This window comes from Sinocyclocheilus grahami, unplaced genomic scaffold (assembly GCF_001515645.1).
Source record: "Sinocyclocheilus grahami isolate Dianchi unplaced genomic scaffold, SAMN03320097.WGS_v1.1 scaffold27.1, whole genome shotgun sequence".
Taxonomy (NCBI): domain Eukaryota; kingdom Metazoa; phylum Chordata; class Actinopteri; order Cypriniformes; family Cyprinidae; genus Sinocyclocheilus; species Sinocyclocheilus grahami.
This window is the reverse complement of record NW_015505206.1, coordinates 1,885,711-1,900,760: the sequence shown is the minus strand read 5'-3', so window position 1 is coordinate 1,900,760 and position 15,050 is coordinate 1,885,711. Positions and strand designations below refer to the sequence as shown.

Below are 15,050 nucleotides of genomic sequence, written 5' to 3'. Positions count from 1 at the left end.
CACCATAAACATAAATCAACATCATGACTTCCCCCTGAAACCGTTACATCCTCACTTCTGATCTTTGTATAATAAAGAGACGCTGTCCTCAGTCAAATGCCAAAATACGGCGGAGGTTTTTGTTAATTTGCTTTGCAGTTCTCCGTTTTATTCAATTTGTACTCAACTGATTTCCATTTTTGAAAAGACTGCAAAAGATGAAAAAAAACAAAAAAACAATCCCAATGAAGTACAATTCGAATAGGTGTCTCAAAAGCAAACAAGACAGATTTATTCACACCATAATTTATTGTAAATGTTTGAAAACCCACATGTGCAACAATCCCATGGTTTTGAACAGGGAAACTGCATTGAAAGTTACATATGCATAAGAGCTGAAACATTAGAACAAACATGACGTTGTCTCTACATGATTGTTAGTTAGGAAGAATTCATACAGTCTTTATAATGTAGCAAGCAGGTTCTTATTAGTCTGGTTTGGAATTAACCAATTTACGCCATCTCATTACTAAACATAAAAGTTTTTTTTTCCTGTGCATAATCTTTACAAAGGCCATGGGTAGAAAATAAAAAAACAAATGATCAAAATAAAAAACTAATATTGCATAAAAGAATCCATAACTATGACTGCTTCAAGCAATGCCAAAAAAGACAGAAATAAGGCTAATAAATTAACATACAGTAGCTGAGATGTGCCAAGAGTAAAATGACCTTTACATGCGAGAAATGGCTTTGTTTCAGTGCTTCTCCCACAAGCACGAGTGTATCTCTATGTGATACAGTTCAAATATGGTTTGTTCACTAACTAGAGACAATCTTAGAGTGTCCAGTAAGATATATACACATATAAACAGTGTTGTCACCTATCAGTAAACCCTCACTCTCTGCTGTCTCTTCAGTATAGGTCACACCAATTAATACTGACCTGAGGAAAACATCAGTGTGCATGAATAAAAACCTCATGTCGGAACAGCAGAGGACACGATTACAGCTCCCGCCGTTAATGTAGATGTCCTGTTCCACCACATGGCTGATGAGGTGAGTTCCTATAACACTTGGTTCGGGAAAGGCAGGTTTAACTATACAAAATGTAGCTAACTATTACTAGGAATCTTCTCTCCTAAATGAAATAAGGATGGGATGAGGGATCATGGGTTTTGTAGTTTCTCAGAGGGCCGGGGTTGCTGTAACATGCCAGATGCACTGATCACCGCTGCTTGAGGAGAGCTTTGTACATGGCGAAGCCAAGAACAGCAAACACGGTGGCACCGACACTCGCCCTCAGCCAAAACGTAGAGTTTTTCAGGTCAGCTTGGGTCATGTGTCTGAAAAAAAGAGCCAAAGTGAAGGGAAAAAGTGGATGTTTGTTAATAGAACATAAGTGCACTCATATGGTTTGTGAGATGACAAACGACTAAATGTCTAAATATTACTAGCGCTAGAAAATAGGATTTTCAATTAACATCCCTAAATCACCAATTATATACTACTATTATGTACAAATATATATATACACCATTATTTGAAAGAACAATCTCTCCCAAATTCCTATTTCCATAATGCAAAAACCAAAAAAAATTGTTGTTAATTAATTAATGTAATTACCAATAACAATACATTAAAAATATGCAGATATCAATGATGCATTATGTAAAAACTAAAGTATGTTTCACTGCTTTCAAAAACCAAAAAATTATGTAATATTGAGTAATTTTTGTTTCACAGGCAAAAGGCATTAAACTTTACAAAGGCAAGTAAACAGGCTTCATGAAGATTATGCAACATTATTGTTTTTTTATATATTTATTATTTTTCGTATTATTTTTTGGGGGTGAAATGTGACCTTGACAGGTTTTATGAAATTTACCCTGACAATAATTTGAGCATATAATAGTGTTAATACTTAGTAAAAATTTATTTTGTTTTGCCTATTGGACATCCCATGCTATACACAGACAGATACGCTGTTGAAATGGGGAAAGAGGTAGCATGGGAAAGCAGAGGAAAGCATGAGAGAGCCAGCTAATGTTTTCAGGGGCTGAACATGTTTAAAGGCACACCGCTCAGAAGATAAAGACATGGTCAAAATGAGAAACCGAACAGAAACAAGAGGTCTCTGGTGAGATGAAACCCACCCAACACAAACCCAGAAGGTTTAACTCACTTCAAAAAGCTCAACGCTGCACATCCAAACTCAAGACTGAGACACAAAACTTTAAAGGTTTATCAGATCAACGTTTTGTGTGTGTGAAACCTATGAAAATATGTAGCTGAAAAAAGCGCTCATTAAAGCAACAAAGGTGGCATTCACAACGCAACAAATAAGTACACATTGAGTAATCTTAACAAATCAGATCAGTCAGTGACATCTGCAGATACCTTAAGGATGAGGTGAGAAAAATAAAATAAAAGTAAAGAAGAATTTAATTTAACCACCTCACTTAAAACTAGTCAAGCAGAATCCTTATTTGAACTTAAAATGCCATTTAAATTGTGGCACCTTGTAGTCCAGTGAGCGGGGCTTTTACCTGTTACAAACGGGCACAAACGGGTCGACAGACGACTCCATGTAGATCGAGTCCTCTACAAAGCTGACTGCATGAACCTGATGGGTGAGGCTGGACTCCTCATCAGTCAACAGAAACGTGCCCACATCTTGTATAAAAGGCCTCAACCTTATGCACACATGCACACAGCATGGCAGTTCAACAACCGCACACCCGGCAGGACCACCCCAATGTACCCCACAGCTCACCACATGCTGTAAACACACACACTCTTACACACCCGCTTATTAATGTGAAATAGCAGCTTTGTCACTGAAAAAAAATATTTTTTCTTCATATTTAATGACTGGTTATTTAGTGGCTTTAATGTATATTAAGCAAATTTGTTATAACGTTTTAAAAATTAATTTTTTTATTTATATATCCCTTGTGCGTCAATTAAAAAAAGTTACACATCGGTCCATAGTGGACAAAAATGTCCATGTCAAAAAACGGTCATAAAAATTTGAAGCTTGGGAGCACAGAGTTAAGTTTGGTCTCATTTTAAAGAAGACCCATGGCAGATTATTGTTTAAGTAAAAAAAGTTTAAAAAGTGAAACCAAAAAAAAGTTCTAGATGTTTAGGTTTATGAAAATGTTTTATGAACAATGTTTTATATAAAATATATATTTTATGAAACATGTTGAACTCTATACCTGCTAGAAAATCAAAGCCATAAATCTAAACAAGTTGTATTCCAAATTTGAGGTTGATATCTCAAAAAATGAGCTTTCAATAAGATTTTGTTTGGGCGCAGTACCAAATTTTCCCCATTAGATGCCAGCAAAACTCTGCTGGTGCACACAGTGGTTGGATTTGTGATTTGCAGTAGAGTTTTACACATACAAACCACACTCTGACATCCATACCAACACACCCACACAATTATAGCTGCATTATTTATCCAATTGGCTCTATAATATGCAGAAGCAGAAAAAAGGAATTAAGCAAGTATTTTCTTTATAGGTCAAACCTGAAAAAAAATGGCACCATCTGGTAAAAAAACTGTAAAAAATTACATTTTAAAGCCTTGCCAATAGAATGAAAGCCTATCAACAAAAATTGCATAATTTTACAGTTAAATGGCACTGCGATTAAAAATAGCAGTTTTAATGGGTTTCAATGGGGACATTTTTGTCCTTAAGGTCCTTAGAGGAACATCTTTTTGTACCTAGTGCAAAACATATTTATTAAAGGAAATGGAAGTGAAATAGTAAAATTCCAATAAAAATACACACCTGTGCTAAAATTTATGCAGTTGGCAATAACACAGGCAAAATGATAAAAAAATAAAATAAAATGAAAAGGACAACAATGTCCAAAAGGTCGCACAAGGGATATTTTTATTTATTTATTTTTTTTATATAGTTTTTTAACCACCTATAAATTAAGATGATACACTTCTTAAACAGCAGACTGACTGTAAAATGACTGGCTAAATGACATAGTCAAGAACAATACATGAAATACTATCCATCAAAGCACCAAACAATAATAGCAAGAGAAGCTTGTGTTTTAGATGAAACACTATATTAGCAGCAACAGGTTAGACATGTTAGTCATCCAAATACAGACACAATCCAACACATAAACTAGGCCGTTTAGATGTCACATCACTGCATATGACCAGTTAGTCCTGAGAAAGCTTGCTTAACTAATGCTGAGAAACAGATGATGGTTAGAGAGGATAGGGACAGACGGGGAGATTGCTAACATGATGTAAAGAGATGCAAAGCAAAGACGAAAAGGGCAAGCCAAACAAACGAAAAGGAACACCTATGAAGGGACAGAACAAAAATTCACAAGATTAAATTCAACAGATTTAAATTCAATATATACATATATATATATATATATATATATATATATACAGTGGGAAAAGACTCATGGCTGTATTAGATCAAAAGGGTGCTTCTACTAAATACTGAGCAAAGGGTCTGAATACTTAGGACCATGTGATATTTCAGTTTTTCTTTTTTAATAAATCTGCAAAAATGTCAACAATTCTGTGTTTTTCTGTCAATATGGGGTGCTGTGTGTACATTAATGAGGAAAAATTAACTTAAATGATTTTAGCAAATGGCTGCAATATAACAAAGAGTGAAAAATTTAAGGGGGTCTGAATACTTTCCGTACCCACTGTATATATATATATATAAATAAAAAGTTTTTCACAAAATTTTGTGCACCATGAGAACAAGATGAAAAACCAAAAGGGTGTAAGACAGGCACATGCTTTAAAGAAAATATGATGTATAAAATAAAGTTCTGCAATAACATTAATGGTTACTTATTCTTTTCTATGTAAATAAGCATAGGGAAATCGTTCAACTCACACCCGTGCATTCATCTGGTGTTACATTTTAGAAGCAGTAAAAAAGATTAGAAGATCTATGCAATCTAAGAGATCAACTGCTCTGTATCTAAAAACAACTCGGGAAGAAATGCAACCAAAAAGGAAGGGCTCATATGAACCAGGTGGCCACAGTTGTCCCTGGAGCAAGGATGAGTGAATTAGTGCAGATTTACTGCTTGCATATCCACCTCAACTCACTAGAAAGAAGGGTTAAACATCATGAGGACAAATGCAAAGCTGTCTTATTCGGTCCAAAATCCAAAAGATTCCTTTTTTTAAATGGTTTTAATGAATCATTCATAAGAGTCCTTGTTTTGCAAATGCTTGTTTAGTGTCTATCAGCATTGACAGAGGAATTCAGGTGTTCAACAGTCATGTGAAAAAATTTTAATCATTTAAGATTAAAATCATTTGTTTCTTGTATTTTGAAAAAAATTATTCCCATCTCTAGTTTTAAATTAACATTCATATTTGAAAAAAGCAAGCAGGATTTAGTCGGCTTTGCACACTGGGTTAAGAAACAATTGCTAAGATGCCTGAAGTAGAATCAAAAGTGCACTACCAAGCCTCATTACTGAGTCTTAAATAGCAAATGCTGGATTCAAGTGCAATGTTAACAATCAACAAGAGCTGCTAGAATGCCATATGTTTGGGCTTTGTGTGGATGAAATGAGTCAATGGGATCATCTGGCCAGTCTACTTAGAGACATCTCTGACTTTTTGATAGCTATGATAAATTTGAACTTTAAAATAACACAGAAGTGATCATTTTAACATATAGCCAGAACATTTCCCAACAATCTCTCTGTGGATATGCAATGTAAACCTGTCAGGCCAACAGCAAGAAAGCGTGTTAAGAAGCCGAGGTTAGAGAGATCGCCCTGTGGAGTGGGTGAATGGGGGATATATAGGGCAATACTCAGAGACCTGTTCAGAACAGCACTGTAGAGTTTGGCCTTTACCGAGCGCACCAGCTCAGATTTCAGGAGGTTGTGACAGATGCAATAGGTGCACCTGTTGCAACTGCACATGCAGCGTAACTTGGCATGGCTGCAGAAACACACACAGACAGGAAGAGTCAGTATCATGTGACAGCTCCAGGAGAGCTGGATCCCAAAGCTGCTTCTCTGCTTGGGCTTGGAGATGGAGGAGTGTGGGGATGTAAGCTCAGTAAACTAAATATATGGGGGGAAAAAATATATATTCTATTGCTGTGAGACGAGATTCTTGGGAAAACCGGCTATCTACAGACACGTTATGCAAAAAGAAAGAACAGGAAAAGAAATTACGCTGGGAAGCCTTGAAACATCACAACAAGTAAAACACATAAAAGGAAAGATTCCAAGAAGCTAGCAAAACAAACTCGAGCAAAAAGCTTGAATAGGGCTGCACGATTAATCAAAAAAAAAACTAATTTGTGAAATGGTTTTTGTGTGATTATCAAATCACGAAGACTGCAACTTAATTAAATATTTGTGCTGCGTATTTCAGAGTAAAGCACACCACTTTCCAGCTCATGATCTGGTCAGTGTTTTCAATGTCTCATGGCGGCTCAGTTTGCAGTAAATGCTGTTCATCCCAAACTCCATCTTTGCATTTGCTGTGAGCTTTTTGGTCCCTTATAACATGCATTTGAGAACCAAGCATCTTCCCAAACTGGCAATGAGAAGTGCTTAGAAACTGACTGCGGTCAACAATAAGTAGTTTAAAGGAACAGTTCACCCAAGAATTAAAACCGCCAAACAGTTGCTGGTACCCACTTACTTCAACAGTAAGAAACGAATACTATGGAAGTCAAAGGGATAAGTAACGGTTCATTTGTGATCAGCCGAATAAAGAAATTCTTACAAGTTTGGAACAACCTGAGGGTGACTAAATGATGACAGAAGAGCTCCCTGTAGTTTGCCACCAAAATAAAAGCTTGAGGGTTTAATGTTTGAAAACAAGAGATTAAAACAGCCATAAATATATGCATGGAAATTTTACAGATGCACTATAAAATTATTGCTGTTTTTGTTGTTGTAATATTGATCTGTAAATTGAAGTTTTGGGCCAAATTGTGCAGCCCTACAAAAAAAAAAAAAAAAAAAAAAAAAAAATTAAAAAAAAAAGGAAAAATTCAAAGAATAGTTTACCAAAATTAAGCTTATTAGTACTCTGTATTAGTGGTCGACCGATATTGTTTTTTTTTTTGACAGCTGATGCCGATATCTTGGAAAGCAGGGTGGCCGATGGCTGATATAAAGCCGATATTATTTTATTTATTTGAATTAATGTTTAAGAAATTTGAAAATGGATTAAAAAGTAAATGTGTTAAATAAACATACTTATACTTTAGATGACAAAGTATTTTTCACAAATAAATAAATATTTTAAAAAATATATAATTAAAAAAAGGAAGTAAACACTGTAACCAACAGGGCACTCCGTATTCTGGGAAGTTTATGTGCAATGGGAATCATATTTTTTCCAAATAAAGCCAAGGTAACACTCATTTTACATACAGCACACAGTGGAAATGACAGGAATATGGCAGTGGGCAAATGCATAAAGCGCAGCATAATTTGAAATCACGAGTTTAAAGTTTGTCGATCATGCATCTCTAGTGAAGCTGAACTCTCCACCTGTCCGCATTACATTCGCACAGATCGACCGTCACGCAGAGAACACGTGATCATGCAGGATACAAATGCACATTTCACAAGATCTCACAACTGAAGTTTGAAAGCTTTGTGAAATTAAATGTTCATTAGTCATTCAAAGATTTGTTTAAATGATATAAATGCGTATTTGTTAAATGCTGACGGCAAACAAGAAAGTATTATAATGTTTGCCTTTCTATTACTAATAATATAAAAGCAATCGTTATAATACTTTTTGTATACATTTTAATAACTTTGTTTAACCGTTCTATCTGATTATTAGACAGATTTCTGTCCATATTAGACAGAACTGTTAATGACGACAGCGAACAAGAGGGAGAATGTGAGCACTGTGTGCTCCTCGAACGCATCGGCCAACCAGGAAAACGTATCGACTGATGCCGATATAAAAAAAAAAAAAAAAGCCAAATATCGGCCGATATATCGGTCGACCACTACTCTGTATTGTATAAAGCGGTCCAGACAAGTAGCAGGCGCTTTTACACATACACCCTTCTCCGGAAAAATTATGTAATTTTAATTGCATGAACTTGACAGTGAGCAAATGCATAAAGCACAGCATAATTTATAATCACGAGTTTAAAGTTTGTCGATCATGCATCTCTAGTGAAGCTGAACTCTCCACCTGTCCGCATTACATTCGCACAGATCGACCGTCACGCAGAGAACACGTGATCATGCAGGATACAAATGCACATTTCACAAGATCTCACAACTGAAGTTTGAAAGCTTTGTGAAATTAAATGTTCATTAGTCATTCAAAGATTTGTTTAAATGATATAAATGCGTATTTGTTAAATGCTGACGGCAAACAAGAAAGTATTATAATGTTTGCCTTTCTATTACTAATAATATAAAAGCAATCGTTATAATACTTTTTGTATACATTTTAATAACTTTGTTTAACCGTTCTATCTGATTATTAGACAGATTTCTGTCCATATTAGACAGAACTGTTAATGACGACAGCGAACAAGAGGGAGAATGTGAGCACTGTGTGCTCCTCGAACGCATCGGCCAACCAGGAAAACGTATCGACTGATGCCGATATAAAAAAAAAAAAAAGCCAAATATCGGCCGACCACTACTCTGTATTGTATAAAGCGGTCCAGACAAGTAGCAGGCGCTTTTACACATACACCCTTTTCCGGAAAAATTATGTAATTTTAATTGTCAAAATCAGTTACAATTTAAACTAAGGTTCTCATACACAGCCTTAGGAAAGAACTGGCGCATAGCTTGCATCACCACCTGCCACTACATAACAAATGAAACCTGAAATTGTTATACACTACATGAAAAGACCATAGAACAAATAATACTCGAACGACTCTGAAACCGAATGAAAGATCAGCTTTCCAAGATACTGCAGCTAGCTGCTACTATGATATCTAACAGCTTTAGAAGCACAAAAGGAGATAATAAACTGATAGACAAACAAAAGAGGGAGAGTCAGAGGAGCCAATCACGATCTAACAGGAGTAGTAAACAGTGGAGCAGATGGGTCTGGTTGAAGAAGGGGCTGTATACTCACGGATACATTGCCATAGTGGTGAGTTTGGTACAGATGTCTTTGCTGGGTGCTTCGTCTGTGTTGCAGGTGAACATCTGCGGCGGGTGAAGCTTGTGTTTCCGACAGAAATCCAGCGGAGACAGGCTGTAGTACTGACGGGCTTCATGCAGGTCTGACTTGGCAGCAATAATCACACAGGGTGTCTTGCTGTCCAAGAAGTGTTTCTGTGAAAGAACATCACACATATGTGGAGTTATATTTGTGTTTTTTTTTTTTTAGCTTTTTTTTTTTGTAATGGTTTTCAATAATGGTTTTCAATAATAATTTCAGTAATGGTTGCTGAAAATTCACCTTTGATCACATGAATAAATAACATTTTAAAATTGCAATAGAAAATATTTATTTTTAATTGTAATATTTCACAATATTGCTGTTTTTCTGTATTTTTGATAAAAGAAATGCAACTTTGGTGAGCATAAGAGACTTCTTTTAAAAAATCTAGGGCTGTCAATCAATTAATTTTTATCTGATTAAATCACACCCTTTTTCTGTGATTAATTGCACACTTCATGAAACTAAGCATAGACCATTTATCTTGTTTCAAATGTTTATTTTGTCATCATTTGCTATATACAGCAAAGTAAACAAAAAGATTGAAGGGTGATTCTCAAAAATCAGTATTTTCTGCAAGCTTTATTCAAGATAAATTTAGATGTCTTTCCAAAAAAGGACACTTAGAAACTCCAAAATGACACCAAAGAACCAAATGATATAAGGAGCCCATATAAACACATATGAAAGAAAGAAAAAAATCAGAATTTTATAGTATGTGTAGTGCAACAGCAAAGAGATTTTTTACATTTTAGAGAAGCCAAGTTGCGATACCGAACAGGACCACATGGAGATGCCAAAAAAGACATACACCAACCGCCTGCTGACTGCATAGATCTACTACAGACGGATCCATTCAGAATAACTAAACACAGCAACATATACATGACAAATCAAAACATTATCGTGAATGTGTGTGGAAACAACGTGAATGTACGGAAATGTCTGTGCATAAATACAATGTGCGATCAGTGTGTCAAGAGCACTCATACACGCATTATTATAACGGACTCATGCGTGCTTACTGTACAACTCCTGTATGCCACCGCAATCATCTTTACCTTGATTGCAGTCTTCATCTATCAAAACTTTACTAGCGAGACTGGTTATCCAGTCGAGAAAACGTAGTTTGCGTCTCATCTGGCCATACAGCGGTGGGATGCGTTGACATTCCGTTCAGTCTGTACTTCACACACAGCGCGACGTGTGAGGGCTTGCGCTCTTCAGAGACAATCACAGAATATGACAGAGCTTGTGCTTAAAAGCGAAACACACTGGAATGAATAATTCACTGAAAACTGTCTCTGTGTGCTCTGCAATCTCTGATGTAATCAGCCTGGTTTCCTTTATATTAACGCTGCTTTGGATGGATTGTTTGAATGCATTCGCTTACTGGATCATTGGACAGCAACTTTCCCGGAGTTTAGCTTAAAATGATCTGATCGCAAGCAGAGAAGCAAAATTGGGTTAAAGGGTTAGAATAGAAATAGTGCTTCAATAATTTTGCGTTAATTGCGTTAAATTATTTTAACGCGTTAAAGATTGTAAAATTAATCGCATGCATTAACAATGACAGCCCTAAAAAAAAACATAAAAAAAAAAGATTTCCAACCCCAAACTTTTTAATATAGTCAAGACAATTTTAATAAAGCAGAATTATAATAATTATAATTTTTCTTACCAAAGTGACCTTTAATAAGGAATATATAATTAACCAGGACATAAATATAAAATGCCGATAAATCTATTTTAAAAATATGCTAACCTTGTAGACTTTAGCGCAGTACTCAAAAGAACGCGGGTTGCTGATGTCATACACCAAGCAAACAACATCACAAGCCAGATCAGCCTCAGAAAGGAACTCAAAGTCCGGCAGCACCTCGTGCAGCTGAGAAAGAGAGAGAAAAACAATCAGCACTGGCTAGACATGAAGATGACTATGCATTAGTGGACGAAGCAACAGAACTTTGACTTACAAGCAGATATTTCTCTTGTCCATAAACATAAGTGGTGCTCATGGCATAGTAAGACATGTGGTCTTCTCTTATCCTCTTCTGACGCTGCAATATGAAGGAGACAGTCAAAATCAAGTCCAAGTCAGAACACTACATGCTCCTGTGAGGCATCTGTACTCACCGCAAGGTTCCTGCCAAGAAAAGCCTGCAGAAAGCCACTTTTACCGCTGCCTCGAGCTCCTAAGACATTGCAGCGGAAAACACTGCGCTGGGTCTGTTTCTTCTGCAGGTCGATGCGCTTATTCCTCGTAACTGCACAACAACAACACATTAATGAATTAAAAAGCAGCCTTATATATGAATGAATGAATCAAGATGCATAATAAATGCTCTCTTACTTGTGACAGCAGCTGTCTGTGACTCCTGTTCTTGGATAATGGAGTAACCAAGATAACCCAAGTACTCTAAACATCGCTGCACATCTAGGTATGTTGTTAGCCTGAAATGGAGATAAATCATGTTTAAGTCACTCATTCAGATGAACACAAATATCAGAAAGTCCATTATTTCCATTCATTTCCATTTTCAAGTACTGTAGGATGAAGGCAGCACTCACGTCCACTGAGAAAGGTAGCCTTGGTAAGTGATCCAGCCCTGCTCATTGGTGCAAACTGTGTTGTTGACATCGGGACCCCAGGGCATGTAGGGAAAGACCTTGAACAAATCCTTCAGCTCATCTGGAGACAGGGCACAGTCTCGATCCTAATATACAAACAATTTGGGATGAAAGTATAGATTCAGTTCATAGGGCGTTCTTGTGTTCATTAACATTTTTCCTACATGGGGTATCTTTCATTTTTGCATCACGCCTCGCTATTTTTTCTTAAGCCAACTTTTAAAAACTCAAAAATGCCTGTGAATGGCCCCTGGCATGTCCTTCTACAAGGCGGTGTCGTAAAACACACCCTTGCATTACGCAATTAAACAAAGAGCCAGGCGGCGTACAGTCAGTCAATCATCTTCATTCATGCTCTGACTGAAGCTAGATAACCATCCTTATCAAATGCAGCTATTTAGAAAACTTGTATTTGGCTGAGCTCACTTTGTCATGCTTGTCAAAGACACTCTGGAGGAAGAGGTAGGCGTTGTGGTTCAGCTCTGTGGTGCAGTCTGGAGGTATTTTTAACCTAGGAAAACAAATAGATGTTAGAAATTCTTCTGAACTAATTAGAAAACCACAATTTGAATGTGTGCGTTTCTTTGCAAAATGGGGCAGCGCAACAGATCTGCAAAAAATGTGATCCAACCAGAGATGAGCTATGAGCTACTTGATGAGACATGATTCATGTAAAGTTGAAGTACTGGATCTGGGGTGGGACTCACAGTGGAAACAGGTATTCCTGGGTCAGCTCCAGGTCATCATCATAACCAAACCTCCTGAGCACAGTCCATGTGGTCTCATGCCTTCCTCTCTGAATAAAAAGTGTATGAAGGAACAGGAAACCTAGAAAACAGAGAACACATCTCAGACACAACAGAACCTGATAAATGAAGGAACATGAGGAATTTACAAACCACTATACTATATGTATATATATTTTAAACAAAATGATGGCAATGGGAAGCCAAGTATCACTGCATAACTGTGATATAAAAAGCCAGCGACATTTGTCTTTCTACTCAGCTCACCCTTCAGTGTGAGGCCATTGTCTTTTACGCCATCTGACATATTTTTCCGCACAACATTCTTCACGTCCTCCAGGGCTTGAGGTGCCAGAGGTATGTTAAAACAAGTTCTCTGCAACGCAATACCAACAATCATCGACAAAGTTGCTTGAGAAAATATGACGCTCTCATTAATGTGCCGTTTGTGCAGCTGTGTGTGTGTGTGTAAACAACCTCTCCTGTCATTTATTTGAGGAAGTATTAAAATGCCACAGCAATTTGAGCACAGGGTGCTGAAGAAAACTGCTCTCACCTGGAAGAAATTAAGCTCATTATCATTTAGAATGCCATCATTGTCCAGGTCTGATATTTTGAAAATGCGAGTAAGTGCTTTGATGCACGAAGGCTTCATCTGGAGAATAAACAGAATGGAACACATTACTTATTTGAATATTTTGATGCTCTTCTTTATAATAGAAAGTGGTCATATTAACAGATCCAGCAGTCCAACTGAAGTAATATTTACCTCTTTGTCTTCTGGAGAGTACAGCGGTCCTGTCGGGTGCAGAACAGCCTTCTGGGCGTAGTAGAACAACTCTGAGATATTTTTCAGGTTTTTGGCTGAACACTAAGAATGAATAAAGTCATTATATTAGTAAAGTACATCATGGCTTATGTCTTCCATATATATATATATAAAATAAAAAAAATAATAATATATATATATTTATTTTTAGTACAGCATTCTTATTTATATATTTTTTCCTCTACATCTAATATAATGAACACTTAATTTAAAAAGGTTTCATAATTTCTTAATGAATATTAAGTAGAAATAAACTGTAAACAATACATAATTGTTTTGCTATCAGACAAGGATCTTTAATAGGGAAGGAACCACATTATATTGTGTATAAAACTCAATCGCATGATCTATAAGAACATGCCTAATATATCACAATAAAATATTTACATACTTTGTTTACACTGCAAAGCCATTCAAATAATTGCTTTATAACTGACATACAAAGTCAAATACTTGCATTTGCATTTTACTTTATTAAATTAACTTTATTCATACATATTATCCTCCCATATTGATTTGAACTGTTTTCTTTTACATATAATTTCTTGTTCCCCCACAAAAAAAAAAATAATAATGATCTGAGATCAAACAAATACTGGTAGACACCTTGCCGTATCACTGCAGAAGATACCTGACAAAAAAAGTGTGGTTTTCTTATTGGTGAAAAAAGCGCATGATACAGTCATGCAAATCAAGTAATGCTTCATGTGCACAGGAATAAAGGACTGATTTGATTTGCATTCACTGGACTCTCAGTGTGAGAGCTCTGTCTTTCCTTTTAGACTGAAACCAATGCCTCCAGTAAAGCAGGAATGAGTGATGGACACATGTCACTCTCCTCCATGACACTCCTGCCCCTCTGCACACACTCAGTCTCACAGCCACTGGAGATCTGAGAGGCATATACAGCACGTCGTCACCTACATTTAGATCAGACTGTGCAGATTTCTCACCTCCACACAGGTCTCAATCTCAGAGTACTGGTTCATGATGGGAAGGATGGTCTCCATGCTGCTGTGCTCCACCAGGTCCGATTTATTCCCCACCAGGATCAATGGTACTCTGTGACAAGACAATAGGATTAAAACATTTAATAGCTTCAGACACAATGCTTGAATCATGTGAAATTTTTGTGTTGCATTGTGCCATCAAATAAAAATTAAAAAAAAGAGAGAGAGAGAGCGAGAGAAATGTCGTCAGTTTTCCTCTGGAAATCAGCCTAAGAATGGCTTGCTTATAGACACTTCTGTATATTAAATCAGGTAAAAAAGCATTTTACCAAAAAAAACAAAAGAGGACAAAGTGAGGACATATGAGAACATGCATACAAGTATTACAGTACTACATTGTAAATACATGGATTATAGATTACTTTGTTACACTTTATTTTAAGGTGTCCTTGTTACAGTATAATTATACATTTAGGAACTGAGTAATATTAATTAGCTACATGTACCTACTATATGGTTAGGATTAGGGGTTGGCTTAGGGTTACTTGCATGTAATTACGCATAATTTAGTGTGGTTAAAAGTATGTATGCATGCATGCATGCATGCATGCATGTACACACATACATATATATATATATATACACACATAATATATACACACACACAACATTAATATATATATATATATATATATATATATATA

General features: G+C 36.3%; 1 protein-coding gene across 2 annotated transcripts in view; it reads right to left on the bottom strand.

The window, feature by feature from the left end:
- Positions 1-269: 269 nt before the first annotated feature.
- The window catches only part of LOC107567795 (mitochondrial Rho GTPase 1-A), a 22,741-nt gene continuing 7,960 nt past the window's right edge, over positions 270-15,050 (bottom strand). Inside the window, exons 11-21 of one of the 2 annotated variants that reach the window (XM_016253571.1) lie at positions 12,529-12,649; positions 12,248-12,332; positions 11,762-11,907; positions 11,544-11,644; positions 11,327-11,457; positions 11,167-11,250; positions 10,956-11,078; positions 9,101-9,303; positions 5,831-5,953; positions 2,529-2,675; positions 270-1,325 (exon numbers count right to left, since the gene is read on the bottom strand). In XM_016253571.1, coding sequence (XP_016109057.1) covers positions 1,208-1,325; positions 2,529-2,675; positions 5,831-5,953; positions 9,101-9,303; positions 10,956-11,078; positions 11,167-11,250; positions 11,327-11,457; positions 11,544-11,644; positions 11,762-11,907; positions 12,248-12,332; positions 12,529-12,649 — 1,382 coding nt within the window. In that variant the 3' untranslated portion in view covers positions 270-1,207. The remainder of the gene's footprint in view (positions 1,326-2,528; positions 2,676-5,830; positions 5,954-9,100; positions 9,304-10,955; positions 11,079-11,166; positions 11,251-11,326; positions 11,458-11,543; positions 11,645-11,761; positions 11,908-12,247; positions 12,333-12,528; positions 12,650-15,050) is intronic. The other variant, XM_016253563.1, reaches the window with a different exon arrangement.